The sequence below is a fragment of the Syngnathus scovelli genome, chromosome 13 (assembly GCF_024217435.2).
Source record: "Syngnathus scovelli strain Florida chromosome 13, RoL_Ssco_1.2, whole genome shotgun sequence".
Classification (NCBI taxonomy): Eukaryota; Metazoa; Chordata; class Actinopteri; order Syngnathiformes; family Syngnathidae; genus Syngnathus; species Syngnathus scovelli.
This window is the reverse complement of record NC_090859.1, coordinates 8,708,709-8,734,130: the sequence shown is the minus strand read 5'-3', so window position 1 is coordinate 8,734,130 and position 25,422 is coordinate 8,708,709. Positions and strand designations below refer to the sequence as shown.

The following is a 25,422-nucleotide window of genomic DNA, read 5'->3' as shown; positions in this document are numbered from 1 at the left end:
GTCTATTGGATTGAGATTCATTCGCTATTTAAGGGTCAAGGGTTCGGACCGGTGCATGCCTCGCTGATCAATACCTCCGCCGCACACCCCGGCTGACCCCAGCATTTTATCACCGTAAATCCCTCGAGCTGCCGCAGCCCAGCCACCCACCTTCCTAATCGTCCTTGTTTTGCTTCTTGAGTCATTTAAAAGAAGAGATGGAGTCAAGAGGGTAGCACTTTGTTGGATACTGTATCAGACAAGGCCATGTAAAATGGCCGTTTGATGGCTAATCCATCCAGTTTGGTGTCTTTTCAAGTTTATTGTGTCCTGCGCTCACTTAAGGCTGGATTTGTAGCAGTCAAGCCACACAATTCAGATTTTTTTATTTTTATTTTTGATCTCTCATCAATTTATCAGAGTGCAATGACACCTTCCTTTTTACTTGATTGTATAAACAAGGCTGGTTGTTTTTCGCGTAAATAGTAAGCTGATCATGTGAAGAGGCCGAAGATCCACACATACACTTAGCATGCAAAAATCAAAGTGTCACAGTATTCTGCTTGGTTTGCATATGTCCTTCAGTCACCCTCAAATGCTGCTCCTCATTCCAAACAAGATGCAAAGCGTGCACGCCACCATTGCCCCTTCACCTCCCATCACTTCTGTTGCACCCCCATCCTCCATCTTAGGTCCTCCGGTGGCAGCCGTCAAGAGCGGCGCGGACGGCATCCTCCCGTTCTCTCGTCCGTGATATAGTGACGCCGGGTTCACCTGATCGCCAAGGTCAGGGACGAACAATCTATTCAATCCACTCATTCTTATTAGGGACATAAACACATTTGGTTGGCAGACTGCACCTTGAACTTTGAACCTGTACACTTTGAGCAAATTCATCTTTTGTAGTCATTTTTTCCCCTCTACCGCCAAAAAGTGTCCCTTGCCGCTTGTTGTGCTCCAAGCGTCAAACACATCCATTAAACGAATGAGATGGATGCTGCCACTCTACATATGCAATATTCTGAAATGCGGTCGAAATAATTGAAATTATACTGATGTATGTGTGCACTATTATTGATTTGGAGCTCATAAATCACATTCGGACTGTGTGTTGGGATCCAGTGTTTCAAAGAAATGGCTTTTCTAAAAACAACGAGCTCTCGAAGAACGCAAACAAGATTATGCTCATTTCACTAAATTATCTTGATTGTCAACAAAGGCATTTTTAGCTTTGGCCTTCTTGTGTTGAATTTGAAATTGTAATATTAAAAGAAATCACATGAGCTTAAATAAAGAGACATATTCATCATCCAATTTTTTTTCTTTGTTATTCCTGAATGTTTCTTCAAGCTGTGTATTTTGTGTCTTTATGACACTGTAGATCACTAAATCCCAAATGCTTGTCTTCTGATGCCATTGTACTCCGCACAGATACAAGACGTCCTGTGTCACATGGAGCAAAGCAGCCCCAGAACACAATCTTGGTCCACATGTGGTGGGTACAGTTTATAGTGCACCACGAAAGTTGTGATTTTTCTTGATTTTCCTCCCTGATTTTCATTCCGTTGGTTGTATTTTCAGATTTTGAAAAGTTCAACATACTGGAAGACTCTCCACTTTGATTAAATTTGAAGACTTCTCATTCAGTAAGTGAGCCATGTAGTAATATCAAAGCGCAAATATTTAAGACATTTAATAATTTTGGTGTTTTGTATGAAACATTTTGTCTGCTGAATACAGGTTAGTGTTTATGAATACAAATGTTTGTTACAAATGTTTATGAATACAAAAAATCTGTGGATTTATTATAAATTTAATACTTAAGGATAATTTGCTTTTTTATTTTTACTTCAATTTTCGCATTAAGCTGTGCAACAGTTTATGATCACAGCCCAAACTGATTTACCCCCCAAATCATATACAGAAATAGAAAATTTGTGGTGCTGAAAAACAACACATGGCAAATTTAACATATGCTAAAAAGAGACACTTTAAATTTGAATTCCACAGGGTCACACTGCTTCTTGTGTAGAAGATCACCGGACTATGACTCTCCTGCTGTAAACAATAGTTCTGCTTTGTGTCTTTTGTCCCGCAACCCTCCCTCCAAAGCCGCCCCCCGCCCCGACTCCCCAGAAACCAAATTATAAAATCATCGAGAGCATGATGAGATTGCTGCTCGGGTTATTAATCTTCAATAAATACATCTTGACCCAGGGATTAAGTGTGTGCCCTTGCCGCCCCTTGTACACTACCCCCCCCCTCCACTACTCCACCTCCCTTACCAAACCAACCACACACACCATCCTCACTCATCTCTCCAGAGATGCTTTAACATGAATTATGACAAAAAATGGGGAAAGAAAACAACAATCCGAGGGTAGAAGGGAGAGAACGAGAGGCTGGAACAAATGTTCCAAAGGGGATTGGGCTTTGGCGAGTGATGGCTGTGACCTTGGAAGGGAGGGGTGGGGCGGAGGGGTATTGCTCTCCAGGTTGAAGCTGGATTGCTTCTTGGAAGACAAATAGCAAGGTTGGGGAGCGTGGTCTACTTATAGCTCAGGGAGGTTGTCAGATTATGCTATGCTATGTTCGGGTTAGCAGTGGCTCAGTCTGTCAAACTATATTTTGTGTTTATAAAACTAAAAATAAGAAAAATTGTAGTAAAAATGACCTTTGTTTTCAATTTTGTCAATTGATTTCATAGATGAGCTTTTGAGGTTTTATTTAAATGTGTTTATTTTGATTTTAATGTGTGACCACCCAGAAAAAAAAGTCCTTTAGGAATTGCAGTTTAGTTTATTTCTTTCTTATGAAATACTTATTGACCTACTCAGACTCCAGAAACTAATACAAACTAATAAAACAAAGCTAATGCTATCTAAAAAACTAAAACTAATACTAAAACTACAAAAAACTAAAACAAAGTGAAACACTTTTGAAAACAAATAAAAACAAATCAAAACTACTAAACCCTTCTAAACAAATTAAAACTAACAGAATTAAAAAAAAGAAAAATTCAAAATGAAGTAAAATCTATAATAAAAAATCCCCAAACTATTAAAACTCTGCTATGAACCCCAAAGTACCATAATGTCTTTTTTGAATCACTGTGCAAAAAAAAAAACATGTTAAATTTCCACTATGTAACGATTTAAAAAATTTTTTTTATAATAGTCAAGTTATAATTGTATAAAAATATTAAGACGTAAAAGCTGCAACTTCATTTGATGAAGTCAGAAAGAACGTAACGTAGAATTGTAACGTTTTTCACGTTAACCCAAAAAACAAAATCAAAACAATTATTATTATCCTCCTTTAAGGATTGTACTCCAATCACAGTTCAAATTGAATAAATGCACAAACCTTGAACTTTGTAACATCACCAATGACCCGTGTGATTGATCACTTCCGGGTTTGTCAGGCTCCAAGAAGGACGGGCTTGTGGAATAATCAATTACCTGTTACAATATCCCCCAGGCAATACCTCCTATATCAACTGACAAAGCAGGAGTAATAACACAGACATAAGAAACTGAAAAGAACTGCCTTGTTACAAAGATGAATTACATCTAGACGATCGTGGCAAAAACGTTCCAACCGAAATGAAGCAGAGATTTCTTTTCTTCCAAGTCGCAGCCTTTCTGATTTGAAAACTGAATTCTACTACATTGCGATATTGATTTGAATTCAATTAACTGTTCAGCCCTGGTTCAGTCTGTTACGTAAACAGCCTCTAACGGCCACGTGATCATAAAGTCAAAATAAAACCCAAGACATGCAGTGCTTTTATTTTGAAAGTTGTCCTTTTATTTTATCTGCATAAGTATGGATGCTAGTACAAGCTAAGTAGCATCGGAGTATCGGAGATACGTAGCAATTTATTGAGACAAGACAATCCGCTTGTTATAAATTGGCAAAGGCCTCGGCAAGCGTTCCAGTTTCTCAAAATTAATTGTCCACCCCTGCCCTAAATGCCTCCAGCAAAAGTGATCTCCAAAGTGAAAAATGGCCTCCTGAAGCAAGACCAAAACCAATGGAAGATGTTCCCAGTTGGTCGTAACGAGGCGCTTTGCACGAGAGCTCGATTTCTGGTCTTCTTCCTCCAGCATTGGTTGCGCATGCAGGAATTCGGCGTCCGCCATCCATCCCGCTGACAGCTGAGCGATGACCTTCCCTCTGGCTCGTGCTGGTAATTGAAAAGCACGCCAGGCCGGCTGCTTGTGTTGCAACCATCTGTGAGTCTGAGTGCTCTGCCGAGTGTCGGGGGTGGGGTGGGTGGACGGGCGATGCAAGTGCCAGACAGCCTCCCTCGGGGAGCAGTTAACACCTCATAGCCACAAAGTCCCCCCCCCAAACCCCCGAGATGGCCCTTTGCACGTCCAAGAGGCCTAATGAGAAAACGGGTGATTATCGCGCTGAGTTTAAGCGGGTGTACCATTATGAATCCTGACAACAGTAACAAGGACGCAGAGTTAAACATTCCAAGAGTGCGGAATAGTGGAGGGAAGATTTATTACCCATTAAAACTACTAATTTATTCACAGAGGATTAATTGAAACCTGATTCACTAATTATTTGTTGGGGTCATTCGTCAAAGGCTTGCTTGGGCTCAAATGAGCAATTTGGTATTTTAAATTTTTTATCAACATTGAATTTTTTTTCTTAATGTAGTGGCACAATTTTAAAGTCCAACTAACATAAAGTCATTCAGTAGATCGCTGAGTTGAATAGTTGCTATTACCCAAGTACTATTGACATTTGTAATATAGCGTGACTAATCTCTGAGTTCACTAAGTAATAAATAAGAAGTGAATGGGAAAGAAATTCATCAGGCCACATTATCAAATAAAGGAATTAATTGATGACGCTTTTTGCATATTATAGCAATATCCGTTTGCTCACGATCTCACAAAAGCAAGGAAATTGTGATTTTATACAACTTGCCTTAAAAAATATATTTCTGTAATTTTTTTATTTTGCATTGTTACCGCTTGTGGACTAAAATAATGAATGATTATTATTACTTAAATTATATTATAATGTTATGATTTAAAAAAAGAGCAAAGCCCTGATTTTGAGAATGTAGTAGTAACAGCCCAAAAGCTTATTTGACGCGAAAATTGTTGTAATGTAACATTTCATTTGTGTTTTTTTAAACATGATGTTGTAGTATTAAGAAAAAAAAAAGTTATAATTTTTTTTTTTTAAGAAAAGAGTTTGTGTGAATTAGGTCATGGTGAAGTCAAAAAAGTTAGTTTGGTACATAATGCAAAAAAAATCCAAGAAGTTGTAATATTAAAACAAAAATTGACACTCATAATATTGGGACATTAAAATGTCTTTCAGTTGAATAACCACATCATGTCAAAACGTGGTGCTTATGACAAGAATAAAACCTCACATTTATTATAAAGTAGTTGAGCCCATTTGCAAATCAGTATGTAGCTCACACAAACACACTCCCGACTTGCATATGAAGTGCCGTGAGTGTTGCATAAAAAATGACTTAACACCGAGGACGGTGTCGCCTCGCAAGGAGGACACGAGTGATACATGGCTGATCTGTTTCTAATATGAATGTCCCAGAATACATTTCAATCAGGCACCACCGACACATTACCGCATATTGCATTCCCGTCTCGGGGGCGGAATGAAGAGATAATTATGCAGACGGAGATGTAATGGCCAGGCCTAGCAGGAGCCGTGATAGATTTGATTAAGGTTGTCAGTGACAACGCGCTAATGACCATGTTGATTAGTTGCACAGCGTGAATGCCGCCAATATTAATCTTGGGCGTAAACAATAAACTGAAGTTGTGTTGTCCGCTGTTTTGTCAACAAATTGTGTGGATACTGAAACTTGCTTCTGTGTGTAAACTTGTAGAATAATCATTTAAAAATTGCGTACCTTGCTGTCAATCCCTTTCCCAAATTTATTAGTGGGCGTAAATGGGTGAATATGAGGCATTAACTGCGTGACTTTAGGAAGTTGAGTGGAGTTGACAAGTATTAGTTTACGGAGGGCCCCTACCACATCAAATATGGCGGACACGCTCACGACAAGAAAAGTACTTAAAAGTTGAGTCTTACCATGGAGGTTTTCGATTAAATAGTAGCTACTCTTAAATAAAAAATACTTTCAATGTTATAGTCCATTATACTCCATGGTGCCGTACTTTATTGTACCGTATTTTCCGAACTATAAGGCGCACCTAAAAACCAAAAAATTTCTCAAAAGCCTTATAGTCCGGTGCGCCTTATATATGGACCAAATTCCTAAATTTAAACTGGCCCGAAGCATTGTGTCATGAAATCAATCATAAGTGGCCCGCTGAAGACTATGAATCATGAATCAAAAGACTATGGATCATTATTTTGTGATTATAAAGTAATTTGTTGCGTCTGAAGTTGAAATAAAAAAGATAAAATGGAGAATGATTTGATTTGGATTAAAAATCTGATGCATTAATGGTGTGCCTTATAGTCCGATGCGCGCATGCATATGTTTAGTTCAAATTAAGGCAGTTTTGAGTGAACTAAACTGTTGTGCTAACCTAGCTAGCTTAGCTTTACAGTTCACAGAGCTAGCCTACCTGAATCTGACAAATGAACATAAACATCGTCACACTGCGGCCATCCCAAACCGATAGCCAGAGTTGTCGGGGCTGAACGACGACACAAAGACACAATTAATTACTTTTCTTTCAAAAATGGATTTCCAAATGTAAACTTGTCAAGTCACAGAGTTCAAGTATAGGTCAAATCGAGTCTTTCTTACCCTTAAAAGTTTGTTAGACATCTGAAGTTGAACCAGAACTTAACTCAGAATTTTCAAAAAAATGAATGACTTTAATGACCGCATATTGATGAGATACCACAGCCCAAAATGAAAAACAGCATTTAACACACACACTTAGATGTGCACGCATCCGCTTCGTCCACTGCTCCATTAGGTCTGAATTGTAGCTGTGATGTGTGAGACCCGAGGGAGGTGTTATTGTCAGAACTGATTTACTCGCCACCATCTGACATGGGTCGCAGGGCCTTGGGTATGATGTGTGTGTGTGTGTGTGTGTGTGAGTGCGTGTGTGCGTGTGTGTGCGAGTGAGAGAGAGACAACGGGCTTAGAGTCCTTCACAGAAAGCACCATTAAAGGTTGTTAAATGCTTAACTGCAGCCTCATATAATGAGGATCGGTCACCGAGAGAAAATGAATTTGTGCTACATAATCATTCAATTTATAGTCACATGATTCTTAATTATACCGCAAGTATGCACATTCTAAATTCTCTAGTGCTAGGAGTGCCATAAAAGTAATCTCACAATACTCTTTGAAGTGAAAGTTAACAAAAAAGACAGAAAATGAAAAGTTATCAAGCTCTAGTTATCACCACCCTACAAACAGAACTTTGATTAAAAAAATAATTAAATATCATGATATTTATTTTCAAAAGGACCCACACATCATAGGAAGAACTCCCTACAGTGATAACTGAACACAGATCTCCACTATGAGACAGATGTATGAACCACTACTACACCGTGCTGTTAAAAAATGATCCAAAATTAATCAATATGAAAAAAAAGCTTATTTATGAAGAATAAAATTGAAAATGAAACATCTCAGACAAATCAACCAATTAAAATAAAGTGAAATATTACAAGAAAAATTATTTTCACGAGAAATTAGTCAGTAAAAGTGGCAGTAAAAAGCAAAATAGCTGCAGATGGATAAAAATGAGTGAATTTCGCCGCTTACTTCTTATTCCACAAACACAATATTAATCTAAATAGCGTGTTTACACTAGTGGGGGCACACAAAACATATTATAAAGACGATTTTACACTTGACTTCCACGATAAATCAATTTCATATGAATTAATTGTATGTGACACTGGAAATAATTTTCCAATTTCAATGTTAATTTAATACTTTGACATTCTCGTGAATTTTCTTGCATTCTAAACTCCCCTCGAGTTGTACATTTACACTGCACTAACACCTGTCGCGACTTCCTGCCATTGTGTTGTTAGTCATCCGACAAATTACCTGCCTGACTTATTCTAAATCTTTATTTTTGCAAAAAGTGTCAGGATTTGCAGCGCAATCTGTAAAAGTGGATTGGGATAATCCCTGTTATTTGAGTGCGGGTTCACTTCTTGGTCACCAAAATCTCACGCCTGCTGAGATGTAGAAAAAAAAACTAGGTCAACTAGATTCCAAAATTTCCTGCTGGTAACAAAATTCTCATTTTGATGATTCCGTGACAAGTCAACATCTAGTTGAATGATTTTTTTGACAACCGTTCCCAAACTTGTTCAGGGTCGGGTTTCGCGACCACAGCCTCAGTCACAACATGTTCACCTGCTGCTTGACGGGAGAGATTCGAACCAATATCCTGCCTGTCCTACCTTTTCTTTTCCCGGCAACCTGAGAGGGGAAACAGGCGGCCATTTGTGGCTGAGGAACGACAGCTGGCCACCCAGAACTCAAATGTTTATTCATCCATTTCAAAATGTTCCCAGGTAGAACTAATGGTGTCAATTTCTGTGCTCATACAGTTTATTGATGTTTTTTTTTATTTTTTATTAAACTCAAAATGATCTTGCCACATTTTTTCATCAACCATAAATATAAAAACCATAAAGGAAAATATATTGATCCTATTGGAGGTAAACAATTCAAGAACATTAATAAATTCCAAAATTACACAAATAAAACAAATTTAAATACGCATTCAAACTCTCCCTTCAACAGTTCCCATTTAATTTAAAAAAAAAAAAAAAAACAGGAATAAATTAGATATGCCCTAAACACATCCGGTCTACATTTCAGTACAAATCCTAAATTTTAATTACACCAAACAGGCAAATCAAGTCTTATGAGCATTTTGCAGAGTTTGCTGGTGAGCTGATCATTTGAATCAGGTATGTTGCTGCAAGAAAACATCTAAAATATGCAGGTTGGTGGTCCTCGAGTTGCCCATCCATGCAGTAAAATCTTCCTTCCCTCTGCAGTTGAGTAAATAAACATCCCATAAAATCTGCCAACCTAATGACTGCGGTAACGTATGATATCCGCCCCTAAAAATGTAGCGCAGTTCAACATCATTTAAAAACTTCAGGAGGTTATCCGATCTCCATATTTCAAAGGCCTCATTATCAATTAAACAGGTCAGGTTACTGCGGAAACGCTCCGCTAATTATTTATGGAAATGAGGGGCAACTGCGACACTGTGTGTATGTGTACTGTATATACAGTAGACTATATAAAACATCTGAGGAAATTGATATAACACACACACACTCACACGCACACACACACACACACACCCCCAACCTATCTTTCAGTTTTAATCCACTTAATTGAACCTGACTTTGAATGCCTAAACAAATGGGAGGAATTCACAGGGGGTATTTGATCCCTCCCAGGCTAATGGATTGCAGATTCCTTTCCCATAAGGGCATCTGAGCGCAAACAAGTCCTAGTAATCCCCCAATTGATGAGCGGACTCACTATCTGCATCAGGGGCCCGTTAAAGGGCCCGTTAAAAGCATCCGATGCAGTGTCGATTATTAGGCAGCTACTCAATTGGCAAAATTGAAGCTATGTAGTTCGGAAGAGTTGATCTCATTGTGTTGATATCGGTATCAGTCAAAATTAAAAAAAAAAGCAAGGCAATTCAAGTAAAGTACTGCCCTGTGTTTTGCATAAAAAGAAATGCATCTCGCTAGATGTAAAGAAAGCCAAACAAGTGACAAATTTATTAATTTATTAAAGTCCTGCATCAGGAATCGTCATCATCATAATGAACGTGGTCATCACCATAAAGGAATAAATTAGACATAAAACATTTCTCCACATTAACAAACATATACATCACAGCCTCCGAGTTGCTACAGCAAGCACCTCTTCGGGTTTTTTTTTTGTTTTCGATCAGAACGAGACACACAAATGCATAGATGTGATTGGACCCGCCCCACTTGGAACGTCGTATGTCTGAAGAATGTACAAAGTCCTCCCTCGCTGGATTTTCCTTTTATGGTCCTCGTATAAAAATAAAGTCTCCACAATGATAAACCATTATGTATATATTTATATTCGTATATATAGACATTTGGCAACAACCAGACACTAAAAGACTTCTGCACCTGACCACACTGTCAACGACAAAAAAAGCAGTAGGAGGAGCCAAGTGACCCTAAATTCTCAATGTTCATATTGAGACGCCAATGAACACTACTTACAATATTAGGCCAAGTGCTTTTTACGAAGGAGTTTGTCCTCCATCCAATCAGAACTGATGAGGAGAAACTGGTTCCACCAGTCTGCCATAGAATCACGGTCTTATTTAGTCCAATCCAAACAGAAGACAAAAACCATAAATATAAGTCCAGTTTCTTAGGATCAAATGATCAGAACTGTCCGTGGTCCACTTCGTCCAACCAGGAGGCGGGACTCGCCGGGAAGTCCGGGTATCCGCCGCTGCTTCCGGTGGAGAGGTCCGAGCTCGGGCCATTGGCGGCGCTGATGGAGACCCTCACAGCGGGGTTCATCCCCCCACCTTGGGTCATGATAGAAAGGCCCGACTCGGGGTAGACCAGCCCGGTGATGAGTGGCTGATGCCGAGGTAGCGTCGGGTGAGAGCCCGGCGATTGGGCTAGGCCGTAGGGGCTGTTGGAGCGCATATCGTGGAATTGCTCTTGCGAAGGCAAGGCGGCATGCTCCAAAGGGAAAGAGGCGTGGTTGCTGCCCCCTTGGCGGGCCCCCATGGCTGGGGAGTTGCTGCTGTAGATGCCGTTGCTGTGGCCCAGCTCAGACATGGGGGGTTCATCTGTTTCAGAAAAGACAGATCAAGTTTGGTTCTTGCATCGTCGTCTTTTCTGGAGCGTGCAAATGAATCGTACCTGTAAAGGACACCTCGGCATCGCTGTCCATGCCCTCCTCCTGGATGCTGTCTTTGTCTGACTTGGAGCTTCCACGTGACCTCTTCATGTTACGGAAGTACTGACCCCACCTCTGGCGCCCAGCATCCTTTTTTAGCCTCTTTTCCTTGGCTCGCCGGTTTTGAAACCAAACCTGGGATGGAAAAAATATGTGAGTTTACTGCGTTTCATTTCATGCGATTAGCTTCCAATACATGCGCCCTGAAAATGCTTCTTCCTTTAAGATAGTCTGCTCGGGTAGCCATTTTAGAGTGCCTTGTTGTTTGTCTTAACTCTATTCATGCCATGGCGAGAAAGCACAAGAGTGAGGAAAAAAATAATCGCCACCATTTAATCCCACACACAAACGTGAAACTCAAAAAGGCCTTTTACATCCGCCTTAATGAGATTCCGCCCTGGGTGAACCTTCCTCTCTTCCTTTCCTTTCACGGAATAATGAGGAGCATTTTAGTGGTTTCCGTCCCCCACTTTTGTCCTTGCAAATAAAACAATATATACGGCCGCCGGCATGGGGGGCTCCCCGGCCCGGGCGACGGTACGAGAATGGGGCCGGCTCTCGCCATTGTTAACGAGCTCGCACTTAAACCACGCTGACTTTGATGTGGACTTCATTTTGCTCCATCTCGCCGTAAATTCACTCCAGCGTTCGGGTGTGCGGAGTGCTACGGTGCCAGCTCGGCCGCCCATTGTCCCGCCGTAATGAACTCGGGACACTAATGGATCAGCTTCCTAATGGATCATAATAAACCTTACCTGCACGACCCGCATGTCCAGGCCTGTCTCAGAGGAGAGCTGCTCGCGGACGTGGCGGGCCGGCTTTGGAGAATTATTGTAGGCGTTCTTCAGGGTCTCCAGTTGTTTGGCCGTGATGGTCGTTCGGGGCCTTTTTGCGGTCGAGTCAGCTTCTGAAGGGCAGAGTAGCACGAAAGGCACAATGGAGTAAAGAGCATCTTTTCTGTTGCCTTAAGATTTTTTTTTTACACTGGACAGTTTTTGTAGAGTTCACTGCATGGTAGAACGCAAAACTCAGCAAGAATGTCCATATTTGGCACCATTTGTAGTAGCCTAGTGCCTTTTTTTGGTACCAGCTTTAATTAGAATGAAGTAAAGAGCATTCCTGTCCCTAAAGATTTTCCCAAATCCAACCAATTAGCTATAAGTGATCCAAAAACAAGTTGGACCAAAACGACGAGGCTAAAACAAGTTTAACAGCTAAAATGACCCATTAAGTAAAACCTGGCATCTTACTAATTACATCACATCTGTTGGCAAAACATCCTCCAAATGGATGCCCTCCCTTCCCCTAATAATGGCACCTTTTCATCAGTAAAATAAACGTGTGTGTTTTTGGGGGGCGAAAACTAACCCAAACAGATGGGGAAATATAAAAAGGGATTTGAAATATAGTGCACCACGAATTAATGCGGGTCTTTTGGGCCTCATATAGCTGAGTGCATCGTGTAGCTTAATTGTATTAAAAGGAGTACGCAACAATATGATATACACACACGCACACACACACCTCTCTGTTTGGCGGTCTCATAGTCGGCCTTGCACACCAACCGACTGTCCTCCATCAGGTAGTACTCGTCGCCCGTGGCCAGCTGCCGCTTACACACGATGCAGGCGAAGCAATGCAGGTGGTACACAAAGTCTTGGGCCCGCCTCACCACCTGCGTAGGCGGGATGCCCTGCTGACACGCCGCGCATTTGGTGCCAAATCTCCTGTTGGGAGACGAGTGTGGACAAGGTGGATCGTCACTTCACGTCTTGTAGACAAAATGTTAAACTATAGTTGTAAATGAATCAGAGCCAGCATGGCAGCTGTACCAAAAATGATATTTTATGGATGTTTTTTAGATAAATCGAGTCTTATTTGTTTTTAGAAACAGGCACTATATAGCTCACCCACAAAATCAGGTTATGCCATATTCACTTCATCAAACGATTTAATAGCAAGAACAAAAACAAGTCTGCCTTGCATGCACTACCTTTTGTAAAATTATTATATTATATAATTATAATGAGGGGAAATTGCACCAGCAATATATACTGAGCACAATCAAATAGGTCAATCGTCATCAAATTTTCTTTCTACACTCTACTTTCACGTTGTAAACACAAAAACAAACATTCAAGGTCAAACTGAGAAAATTAACAATCTACAGCAAAATAATCCTTATTACTCTTGATAGAAAATTGAACTAAATGAGCACTTTTACATTTTTTTTTACATTCAGTCTTAGGTCATTATAGTTAAAAGTGAAGAGTAAAATAGAATAAATAAAATCATTTTAGTAAATATAATCCCCCGAAAATTAGCATTTACAAGCAGATAAACTATTTATAATCATGGAAAACATGCATTTTTTTCTAAAGCCAATTAAATTCTCATGATGGTTGTGATCATAAAACTTGCCCGTCATTTGAACATGATTTATTTTCTAGCAGTTATTTTCGACCTAAACCAGCCTGACAAGAAACTCATCTTTCTTCCAGCAACAGTGTGATGCATCCAAAGTCATTGTCATAAAACAGTCATGGTGATGAAAATCTGTTATCACACCATCAAAAAAAAAAACAAACAAACATTGAATGAACACATAATTTGACCACACCTTACTGGGCAAAACTTTCCTGCATTTCACAACAAAAAAATACGAGATAGGTTGTCCTTCACTGAACCCCAACTTTATTTTTACATATTTTCCAGCATTTGTTCATAACAAAGCCAACTATTTTTGATGCCAAAACTTTTGCCTTTAAAATCTCATGGAGTTCCTGAGACTTTCATTTTAACTTTGTGTGTATGTTTGTGTGTGTGTGCGTGCTCTCACTTGAAGAAGTCATCCTTGCAGTAGACACTGTCCCCCCGGCTGAAACACTTGTCAGCCAGGGGAGTGTGGCAGTCGGCGCATTTGAGACACTTGCTGTGCCAGTGGCGCTCCAACACTTTAAGGATGAAGCGGTCCACGATGTGTTGGTTGCAGCCTGCACACACTGGGATGTCTGGGCACGTAAAAAAGGATGCAAAAATTAGTTGCAATCAGGTCAGTTGAAAGCCAATATGCACTTTTTTTATGGGGCAAATTCAAATTATAGTAATACAAGAATACAAAATGTTAAATGTACTTGGTAAATTGCAACCTGGGACTACATTAAAAAATGCATATCATTTTTTTTATACAAATGACAAGTTATTTGCAATATAAGCATATTACATATTACAGTGCAAGATGTTTTTAAGCCCTTATAAACATATAATAAATAAATAAAATAGTGATAAAAGCCTTTAAATCCGGTATGTTGCCATCAAATGTGCTTGAAGGTAATGTAATAACGTCCGATATTTTTTAGATAATCAAGAGAGAACAGCAGACAGGTCATGGAGGCGTCACACAATCGGCTTATTATTTATTGAAACAAATGCTGCAATGAATCTGATCATGGCCATTGTGGATGGTGACCGAGGCCATGCAACATGCATGAAGCCCTTTCTGTAGTTTGGGAGTGCATACGGGGTGACGTCATCTGACAGGTGCTCGATCAGCTACTCAAGCATACAGTAAGACCGTCCAACAAGTCATTTGCTCGCCTTTGGAGCTCCATTTTGAATATTAAAACAACAAAAGAGGCACTTTACCCGAACCCCCTTTTAGTAGAAATAATTCAGTGTGGAAAAAGTTGGGCAAAGTTTATTAAATGTAAAGTAAAATAAGAATAAAAATCAAAACGTCAAATGTGTTTTGTGGTTTTGGTAAGCATAAAGTCATCTTAAAAATATTATTTCAAATGAAAACAAAATAAAATATTGACTTCTAAAAGCGCAGAAAAAAAATGTTAAAGAAACGAATGCAGAATATATGTTAGGCCACTTTTAAATATATTTAAAGTACAGAGGTACCGATACTTACGAACCGGAGCCTCGCAATTTTTTTTACATCGACTTATCCACTGTGATATAAAACACGAAATCATAAAGGAGCATGGATCATCGAGCTCGCCACAGATTTTGTCCGAGGTTGTGCCAAAGTAGGGATCCCCTGCTGCAGGAGCGCGCACGCATTGAGTGAAAAACCAAAGCCGTTGTCGTGCAGCAGACAGGACCAGCTTGTTTTCAACAAAAACACGAGGAACACACTTTCGTGTTTGTCAATTTTCATCTTTAGAAGCTTGGTTATTTTCTTTTATTTTCCTTTTTTTTAATTCTCACTCGCTTTCTTCCCGGGGTGCTTTCAACGACTCGGAAAACTCTTTCTCCGGTTATCGTATCATATTGTCTTAAAGCAAGACGTTGAATTTTAATTTGCTCCCAGTTCATGCCATGCAGCATCACTTTACTTTTTCTTTGTCATCTTCAGGGTATTTTCTCTAAGTGTAGCAAATTTGAATAGGTGTCCCTCCTCTACAAACAAACTTACAGGGGTACTCATTCTAACAATAGTAGAATAAGTCAACCCGTGAGAATAAGTACTAAAGTAATTTATATTAACTATATTTAATAATTAGTAGGCAATATTTCATTGCTAAAACCGCAGGCAACAAGCCTTATTGTATCGGCAATTGTTATGCACAGGTTTCTATCACAAATTGTAAAAAATCTTTTTTACTAAACAGTATTTTTAAATATGAGTCTGACTACGTTTTGACACACTCGAATCATCGGATTTCCCATTGGTTGCTTTGGAGTCCTGCGAGACTCGTGTTTATTTAGGGCCGATGCGTGCTGTTCAATAGCAATGTTGATCGGGCCAGCACCCCAATGAATTTTATTGACGCTGATCTTTGGCACAAAATGGCGCCTGGGGAAATCATGCGGAGTGCAAGCATGCTGAGGAATCGAAAATCAATTGCGCCATTTGTCCACATTTGAGCAAGTGTATATGTGAAGGAGGGTAAACATGTCTCTTTTCTTATTTTGCAACTTCTTTAATCGCTTGTAGATTGTTCACTTTATTTTTATGCAATTTAGAATCTGTCTAAGATCAAATAAAGCCACTGAGGAACTGTTATGAAAACCATCGCAAATACAAACTAAATGCTAATAAATAAATGATTTATTTTTTTGTGTGCAATATATCGTTTTCGTTAATTTTGTATGGACCCTTTATAAAAATGTAAGGCTACTGGTAATTAGAAAATAATTTATCTCATTTTGAATATACTCAAAATGTTTAAAAATGTTTTCACAGCTGTTTCAAAAGAAAAATACCCTTAAAAGAAACATGAAAATGAATTAATTAATGAGTGGGATACCTAAAAGCGGGTGAATAAAGTTGAGCTTTATTACATTATCAGATTTTATGCGTGACTAATACCGGTGGTTAGTTGTGTGACTTAAATGTAACCAAAATACCATCAAAAACGTTTCAATTAATCGTTTCCATTTTCGATGAATGTCATAAAAAAAACAACAACATTTGTTTATATTCTGTGTGTGCGTTAGCTTGCGCGTGTGCGCGCGTCTGTTACTAATTTTGAGCGTCAAACAACTCGTCATTTTCTAAGTCTTCAATGAGCTATTTGGGAGTAGTGTGTTAAGATTTACTCTAAATTAATGGAAATATTTTCAATTCAATCCACCTGACCAGGAAACGTGCTAACATGCTTAATTACATTATTTTAATACCTGTATTATTTTTGGGGGATTATTTTCTTACATATCACGGTCATATTTATGCTTAAATGTTTGTTCCGATCATTTAGGCCTTAATACGTTTTTTTTTTCAACATTTTGTATGGTATTGTATTGAATAATTTTTTGTTGGATTATATATGCATGATGAGTTCAAGGTGGCAATTTATGCATTACTGTAATATTTCATTTTTGTGTGTTTTGCCGTTTTAACTTCTTATTTTTATTTGGGAATACATGTGCATTTTCCCCGATTCATTTCTCTTTTGACCCCTTCAGGTGTCCCACCTGTCGGTCACGGTAGTGGGAACGTGACACCTGTTGCAGTACCTTGCCGAGCACCTTTTTTGGGTCGTTCCGGTGCAAGCTTTGTGTGTGTATGTGTGTGTATGTGTGTGTGTGTGTGTGTGTGTGTGTGTGTGTGTGTGTGGCAGGGTGGGAGTGTGGCAGGGGTCCATGCACCATATCCGTTATCGTGACGACAACATGGCGGCAGCGGCGGTGTGGAATGACAGAACGCGCACAACATCTGTTCCGGCCATTTGTGCAACAATGGCAGCTCATTACGCATTCATAACGTCTCCCGCACGCATGCTGCGCAACCAAACGTGACAAAAGTGCGCATGTGTTGCCTAGAATACCAAAAACACATCTGAAGGCAATTTTTGTTTTAAGTAAAAGTCTTTTGGCCCTCCTCATGATGGAACCTTACACTAAAAAAACCCGCATGTGGTCTGATCGAACAGCCTCGTACTTGTCTACCACCTGTGTATAACTTATTAATATTCAACAATATTTGTCCTAGAAATAACATAATATTCACAATTAAACGAACAAATCCGTCATTCGACACTTTAATGGTTTGGCTCTGCTCACACACTTTTAAAAAGTCGAGTTATATTTGGTGAAATATTCCTCGATTTTAAATTGTACTCTCATATGTTTTTAAGAAGCAGCTTCCATCAGTTTTCTAACAACATGAAATCAAAATAAAATATTTTATCATCGTTGAAAAATCACCAAATATTAATAGTTCGTTATCAAAGTCCTACCTTGGCCTGCGCTGTAGCGGGAGAAATTGGCATTATTCTGACAACTTGAGCCCGGGTGTTCGAGCAACATTTTGTACTTTTGTTGCTGTATCCTCCTCCCACTCCAAAAAAAAAAAAAAAAAAAAATGGATGCACTTGGCTTGTTTAACAACAACAAAAAAGAGCAAAAAACAAAAGAAAAGAAAACAAAAAAGTAGTCGTCTCTCCCGAGTGTTGTCACCCAGAAGAGGGAGAAGTCAGCAAATGTGCATGTGTTGCTTCCGTGTGGCCGTAGATGATGCTCAGGAGGAAGGAGGAGGGTGGAGTGCAAGAGGAGGAGGAGGAGGAGGAGGAGGGGGGCGTTACTCGTACGCGGTCAGCTGATCCCGACTAACCTACACCAGAGTAGGAGGTAACTGTCCATGGTCCTGAACGCTACCCGCACACATATTTGGAGGACATTGCATTGTATAAACAGATTTATGCCCTCCCCTCCTTCCTCTTCTTTTATAGACGCTGTGATGCACGTGTCTGTCTTTTCAGGCCACACAATAGGCCAATTGGACATTGTTGATTGTGCTTTTGTTTGCTTTAAATGTGCACCATGCAGCATCCATGATGATACTCAAAATATGCTTTAAAATCATCAGCTTAGTTTAGTACAGACTCTGACACAGTTTTTTTTTTACATCCTCGAATTAAATACTTAAACGTGACGTTTTAAGTTTTTTTTTTAAATATGACAAAATACTGTGTTACAGGCTTGGACTATTTAATTGTTATTTTCAACTCATTTTAAATAAACGGTTTAGCACAGACTATTTTTGCGGATATTAAAGTAGAATTTTCATTATTTGACATAAACCTGTTCAGTTTTATTATGCTTATGTTTGGATCTATTCATTGATTCGTTTTTAGAAACTTAAACATTTTTCAACATATTTGTCTCTTGTCCAAGGTCAGCTGGGACAGACTTCAGCTCTATATGGATAGATTGGTTGCACTAGAGAGCAGACCTCTTTATTCACTTTAATGACATCAGCAAGCGTGGTGAGGTCAGGTGCCTTCAGCAAACCTCTCTGTTGTCAAAAAGTGAGTATTTTTAATTTTATTCCCATTACGTTTTGTAACAGTTGAGCAGCAGTAGCGTTTAAGTGGTGAGCACATCTGCTTCACAGTTTTAAAGTTCTGGATTTGAATCCTGGCTGGGATCTTGAGTGGCGTTTAGGGATTAAAGGTTGGCTTTACGTTTCGTGTTTTGATCTGCATTCCAAATTACATTCAAGTGTCAAAAAATAATATTAATATATATATTTTGTACGAGCAATTATGTAATTCATCTGTAGTTCTTTGACTGCACAAAGCCACTTGAGTCATGCACATGCGTGACTGGGACGCCTCCTTTTTGGCCAAGTGCCATGTCTCCATCCTCATTGACAATGTGCCAATTATCAGCCTCACTGCTCTATACAGTGTTGATTCTATTTGACTCCAATTAGACCTTTCACCTTCAAGGCCAATTAGCCTCCATCATTAAAAGAAATCATCTGGTTCCTACCATCAAAACGCCTGTGATTCGAATTAGTGGCGGTTTATTTTTTTATTTGTTTAAAAATAGTATTTTTTTTTTTTTTGCTTTGCTGTATTGGTGCTAATCTCCAGTCAACAAGTCAGTGTGCATCTCTCCGCAGATTAAGGTTTGTAAATCTGCAAGGAGGCGTACATACAGTAAAGCCTGCCGCCGTGTCAAAGGAGCTTAGAAGGCGCAACACAGCGAAGCACAACAACAGCGAGGACGGTGAGGAGGGGGCCGGGGGTTGAGGGAGGGGTGGGGGGGCAGCATCTTCTAAGCCTGCACTACCATGCCGGTCAAAAAATATCTAGCACATGTTGAAAAAGATCAGGGATGAAATATTAGAATTTTTAACAAGCTTTCCTGATTTACTTCAATATTTTACAGTTTATTCATTTTTCACCACAACATTTGAAACGTAACAAACTTTTTGCCAGAGTTCATCTTTTCATCAGTACTGGAGGTAAATTAATTTTTGAAGTCGTTGGCTACTTGTTTTTTTTGTGTGAACCTATAATGTCGGAAAATCAGAAGAAAAAAATCTGATTTAACCATAGAACCAAAAATTAAGCTTAGTTTGACATAGTTAAGTGTGAATGGTAAAAGGTCAGTACAACATGGCTCAGAATGTCAAGCAGGTACTAAATCTACAATAAATCGCAAAGTCAGGTGTGTTGAATGAGAAGAAACTTGCTACGCAGGCACACAACATCATTTATACTGTAATAATTTCTTTTTACCCTTTTAGGATCGATTACACTTCCTCTGCCACTTCCCTCTAGGATACTGCCATCAAAAGGTGACTTTACTTCTGAATTTAATTTATTCAATAATTTACTATAATTGAATTTGCACTCTCTAGTAAAATATAAATGTAAAATCTATTATAATAAAACATCAGGAAAATGTAAAGAAATCTGCATTCATAAAGTGTAATTAAGATAAATGGCTCACACACACACACACACACACACACACACACACGCACAAGCACACGCACACATGTACACACTGTACAATGAATCGTGATGGGGAATACCAAATGTAATATATATAAATAAATATAATAAAAATAAATAATGAATACCAAGAGGAAAAAAAATCCTTGCTCCGCCAATTTCTTACGTGTTTCGGTATTTTTAGAGACATGTTAGTATGACACCTGGGAATTGTTTTGAATTATGAAAAAAATGCATGTCACCTTTAAAGTCTTGCCCATACAAATATTTAATTTTGATTGCAGCTAAAACATATTACAGTATTTGTAAGGAAAAGGTGGCTAAAGTTGCACCGACAGCTCTATTTTCTGTATTATTCTTGACTTATGGCATGCTGTGATATCATGCAATCACTGCAGCTGCCTTCTCGTTCATAAACAAGCCTTTTCATGTATATTTTTTTCCCATCCTCTGCCCAAATCTGAAGCATCATCGCACCTAATTGCTAAAGATGCCCACACAGCTGAGGTCCCACTCGAGAAAGCAGGTGCAAGCTGCCCCTGGCTGTCCTTCAGCGAGGCTCTCGTCCTCTCGCACACTTCTCGCTGCATGATTTTTCACCGTCGAGCCTCTTTCCTCAAGGGCCGCTTCAAAAGAACAAACAAATGCAGCACAATTGGAGCCCCTGATAGGCGCAACACGATTCCTTGATGTTGTTTCTCCTGGAAACATGCTGTCTTGAAAATGTCACAAAGGTCAGGCTTTTTGTTTGCAGTGAACTGCACAAAAAAAAGGCAAACGGTAAAAATGTGTTCATGTTTGAGGGAAAAAAATATCTCAAAATGACGAGTGGGGTATGTTGTTGCGAGCTGCAAGCCGGCATTCCTTGCGGTGTTTGGCCATTTTCTGTGTAGTCATTATGGGAGCTGTTTCTAATATTTTGACTCGGTGTCGCTGCAATGCATTACAATGAATTCAATTACTACTTTACATTTACTTTAAATTTAATCCTTTAAATTTTAAAATACAAAAATTATATATAATTTAAGAAAGAAATCGTAGGCATATTCAAATGAAAATTAAATCTGATTTAAAACTGGTCAAACAGATTAATTCAGCCTGAATGCAAAGGAAAATCATTTGAAGATATTTGAAAATGTATTAAATTACATGTGAAAAATAAAAATTTCACAAAGTTTAAATGTATAAAAAAATTACGTGCGACAGAAAAATAATCAAATATACATATACATTAAAGTCATTTAAGTATGAATCACTGTGAATTAGAGGAGAAAAAAATTACATCAAGAGTACAACGCACATAGATATAAAATATAAATACTGACGTTTGAATATTATAAATAATTGGTAAATTGCAGAATCTTCCGCATGCCATGCATCTACAAGTGCCTCAAGAACGTGTACAAAAAAACATAAGCCGCTGAGTAGAGGCGAGCAAAAAGGGTGTGGGGGGGGGGTCGAGTATTGCCGCGGGGGTGCCGAGCGCACCCATGCCACCCTCCTGACACCCGGCCACCATTGTGCTGCTGTCATGATCCATCATGTCCCCCACCCAAATAAAAAAAAAGACGGGCCTTGTTCGTGAGGGAGGGGACCAATCACACGCCTCATTAGCCAGGCTTGGTTACTCCCAAGCAAAGTGGTCCCAAGACACCTCGGCCTGTTGCGCATCGAGCAGACAGCCCGTGTGTGCAAAGCAGGAGCAACGCTGCCGTCCAAATAATACAACTGTCTCGGGATAGCGGCCAATGTCTATTTCAGGAAATTCTTAGAGATTCCAGACAAACAAGTGACCAAACGCACGTGGTCATAGACTGTAGATGAATTTCCTCCCTTGCTCTCATTGTTTGGAAAACGGCTCCATCTGGCGAGGTTTCACTGACTGGCCCGGGCGGTGCTGCTGCGCTCCCCCGGCAGCTGGCTAAACTGCCCAACCGCTTTCCCGCTTGGCTCTCGCAGCAACCGACACTCCTGTAACAACAACGCACACGCTCACACACACATGCATACACAGCGCTAACTGTCGCCCGGCATGGCCCGACGGCCCGGCACGGCCCGGCCTGGATGGTCATCTGGCGTGAGTCAAGCACAGGCGCTTGGTGGGGTGGTGTCGGCATCTTGGGCCTTTTGTTTTTCACCAGAGGGGATTAAATAGGTCAGAAGTACAGTATTGGGCACAAGCTTTGTTGTTTTAATGAGCCTTTGCCATTTGGTTGTTAGGGTTTCATGAAAAAATAAAAATCATAAATCATAAAATTGATATTTGACCACTCCTGGCTATGCCACAGATGTTGATTGGTTCAAGTTTGTTGCATGTGTTGTAAATTGATTAATTCAATAATTAATCAGTTTGTTGTATATGTTGTAAATAGATTAATAGGGCTGCCTCTAAATTGTCTCCTCTGGAAAATAATAATTCGATTTTCTTTCTTCAGGTGTTTTGTGACACCCACCACGTTGACGGCACCAGTGATGGCAAAGTGTGACGATGGACATCGAACAGGAAATGGAATCTTCTTGGCTGTTCATTACAATACAGTTAAGTCAACACCGTAAATATTTGCACCGGGTCAAATTTAAGTCAGTTATGTCAAGTTGTATGGGTTTCCGGCTTGAGTCACCAGCTGGTCGTTGTGTGAGGGCGCACTCGAGACTGAAATGGCTGCCACCACTGCCCGCCGCCCCTTTTAATATTGAGATGCTAATAGCCAACAACATGCGTGACAAAAGGCGCACGACAACAACTGGAAAGCGACACAATGGGTCTTCAGTGGGGCCCTGACACTTTTACTAGGCAACATGTGTCCCTGCTTTCACGCTTGCACAATGAATGGCCCAACAACTGTGCCGGCCCGTTTAGTGCCAGGATGGTCCGACGCTCCCTTCTGGGGACCCCGGCTGCTCGTGTTGTCTTTGCTTCTTGGCCTTTGTTGGCGGGTGAGAAATATCAGCTTCAGACGGCAATGCTTAGACGCCCCCAGAGGCTCGGCACAAAGCCACTGAGGTCAGAGTTCAAAGCTTTCAGCCAGTGCTGAGGCTTGACCTCACTTGTCGTTACAGATGTTGCTTGGCCTGCTGTGAGGTCCACGTAGGGGACTTTCGAGGTGGTCCGAACCGGGCTTTAGATGGTCATTCTTAGCCATATTGAAAAAAATATATATATCATTTATTAAATTAGTAAACAATTGAAATTGGTGTGGCCCTTTGTCATCCTCTGAAGAATTTAGTGTAATTTGGAGTTTGAGTGGAGATCACGAGTACCCCCCTTGTCTTTAGCATGAAGGGGGTGTGTGCGTCGGACCAGTACGGCTAAGTAAGAGGTGGCCTGGCACACGCCTGCCCTCCTAATCCTTCGCTCTCAGACTCATGACCCACTTTTCTTGGAGGAGCGGCACTGAGGAGCCGCGGCCTCTAACCCGGGAGAAGCCTCCAGACGCAGGGTGGTGGGGTGGAGGAACCCCCTGCCCCTCCCCTGCCCACCACCACCACCCACTTACTCAAGCAAGACAAAGAGAAAGACACACTTAAAGGCAAATAAGAGGTCAGGTAGCACTTCATGCCTCCAGCTGATGTTCTCGAACGAACAATGAATGCCATCGTAAGATTTCATGACCGCACCTCTATAGTGGCGCAAGTTCAGTATTTGGAATTATGTTGCTAACTAAAACAGCAGCACCTACTGAGGCAGTATACAACTTATATACTGTCTATTAAGGTATCTGTCTATTAAGGCTTCCATCACGAGTTGTAGTTTTTAAATTTTATTTCCATCTAAAATATTGATTATCGCAAAAAATGCTGAAAAATAATGATTTTCATTGCGTTGTATTTTTCTCCACATATTACTATACTGGTGTTGTAAAAATATTGTAATTTTCACTATAGATATTCTAGTTTATTTATTCTTACATCATATTGAGTCTAAGTCTAAGTCTAAGTCTAAGTCTATTATGCGAGTCTAAAACAAAATATTGTAATGTCCATCGATATTAGCAGTTTTGTCACAATTTTTCATCACGTATCGAAAATGCATGGCCATCAATCATCTATTATAAGTGCTTCCACGTGCCAGCGTTATTCATACAACCAGGCCTCCTTTGTTTGCTAAATAAGGAAGCTGTGAGGACATTAATGACCTGAGCCATTTCCTAATTAAAGCAACAAATTAAGCTGAGATGAGCCACTAATACAAACAAAATCAAAAGAACAGCTTCTCCATTATTTTGTCTTATCCCTTGAAAACATACTGACCGACTTCATGGCACGAGCCTGCTCCAAATAGGTCATATCATCATCTTATTACTATTTTGATTTATCAACCACGACCCCCTCCTCCTTGTTGTCCAAAACACACACACACACACACACACACACACACACACACACACACACACACACACACACACACACAAAAATCAACCACAATACACGACGCTCTTACTTCTCTGCGTGTCTTAATCCCTGGCAGACTTTAAGTGTCTGGCATTGAGGCAAAATCCCAAACTGGAGAGGAGCATGTTTGGAGACCTAATCCCCTTACTCATAGACTCCACTTGCCCCCAATTCACCTCTGCCAAAATAGGCCAAGAACAAGGAGTCACAACACACAGACACGCGTGGACAGATGATGTATAAGCTGATTGATATACAGTAAACTATACATGCTGGCAGACAAGCATACGAACCATTAAAGAAAGATGGATGTGTATCTCTTGATGGGTTTAAAACTTTGAGTCATGAGTTAGCATCTTGTGCAATTGAGCGGATGTTTTTTTTCCGTCCGTCTGTCCATCCATCCAGACCACTCACATCCTCCACCCCTCCATTCCACCTCCGTCTGTCCATCCATCCATCCATCCATCCATCCAGACCACTCACATCCTCCACCCCTCCATTCCGCCTCATGGCAGCAAACAGAGTTGTGCAAAAGATTACATTTGCCTTTGACATTATGCAAATGAGTTTGTCATTGCTGCCCCCCCTCCATCACTCCCTTGTGGTCAATTAGTTTTATTGAGTGTTAGCTTTAGCCTTGAAAGAAGAAAAGCCTAAAAGCAAATAGTCTGCTTTTGATCATGCACTTCACACTAATGAATTCTTGTGTCCTGCTTACACAACTAAAAAATTAGTAAACTTAACTCACTTGTTTGTTTTTCAAGCAACTCTGTGACTTCCGATACTGAAAGGCCATTTTATACTCCTTAAACTGCATTTTTACATGCAACCATCTATGGGCCTTGTCCACATTGGGGTTGCAGGTGAGCTGCAGTCGATCTCAGCTGACCTTTGGTGAGA

General features: G+C 40.0%; 1 protein-coding gene and 1 long non-coding RNA gene across 2 annotated transcripts; one reads left to right on the top strand and one right to left on the bottom strand.

The window, feature by feature from the left end:
• The first annotated feature begins 1,364 nt into the window (after window positions 1–1,364).
• LOC125979620 (uncharacterized) lies at window positions 1,365–24,037 on the top strand. Its single transcript, XR_007485365.1, has 7 exons — window positions 1,365–1,474; window positions 1,561–1,625; window positions 17,891–18,007; window positions 18,554–18,687; window positions 19,287–19,393; window positions 19,917–19,967; window positions 22,563–24,037. It is a non-coding gene; the product is annotated as an uncharacterized lncRNA (long non-coding RNA).
• lhx3 (LIM homeobox 3) lies at window positions 9,739–18,015 on the bottom strand. The gene is made up of 6 exons (XM_049738015.2): window positions 17,617–18,015; window positions 13,767–13,938; window positions 12,452–12,654; window positions 11,683–11,834; window positions 10,891–11,062; window positions 9,739–10,817 (listed from the first exon to the last, which is right to left on the bottom strand). Exons 1-6 carry the CDS (start codon window positions 17,684–17,686, stop codon window positions 10,399–10,401), a joined length of 1,188 nt encoding a protein of 395 aa, XP_049593972.1. The 5' UTR covers window positions 17,687–18,015; the 3' UTR covers window positions 9,739–10,398.
• Window positions 24,038–25,422: the final 1,385 nt, after the last annotated feature.

What these genes read in the sequence shown, in the direction of transcription:
- lhx3 (XM_049738015.2), bottom strand. Translation starts at nt 17,686, where the DNA reads ATGTTGCTCGAACACCCGGGCTCAAGTTGTCAGAATAATGCCAATTTC. An exon ending in CCGCTACAGCGCAGGCCAAG is followed by an intron (nt 13,939 to 17,616) that starts GTAGGACTTTGA and finishes TTACGTGCCCAG; the next exon opens with ACATCCCAGTGTGTGCAGGC. An exon ending in TGGACATGCGGGTCGTGCAG is followed by an intron (nt 11,063 to 11,682) that starts GTAAGGTTTATT and finishes TTTCCATCCCAG; the next exon opens with GTTTGGTTTCAAAACCGGCG.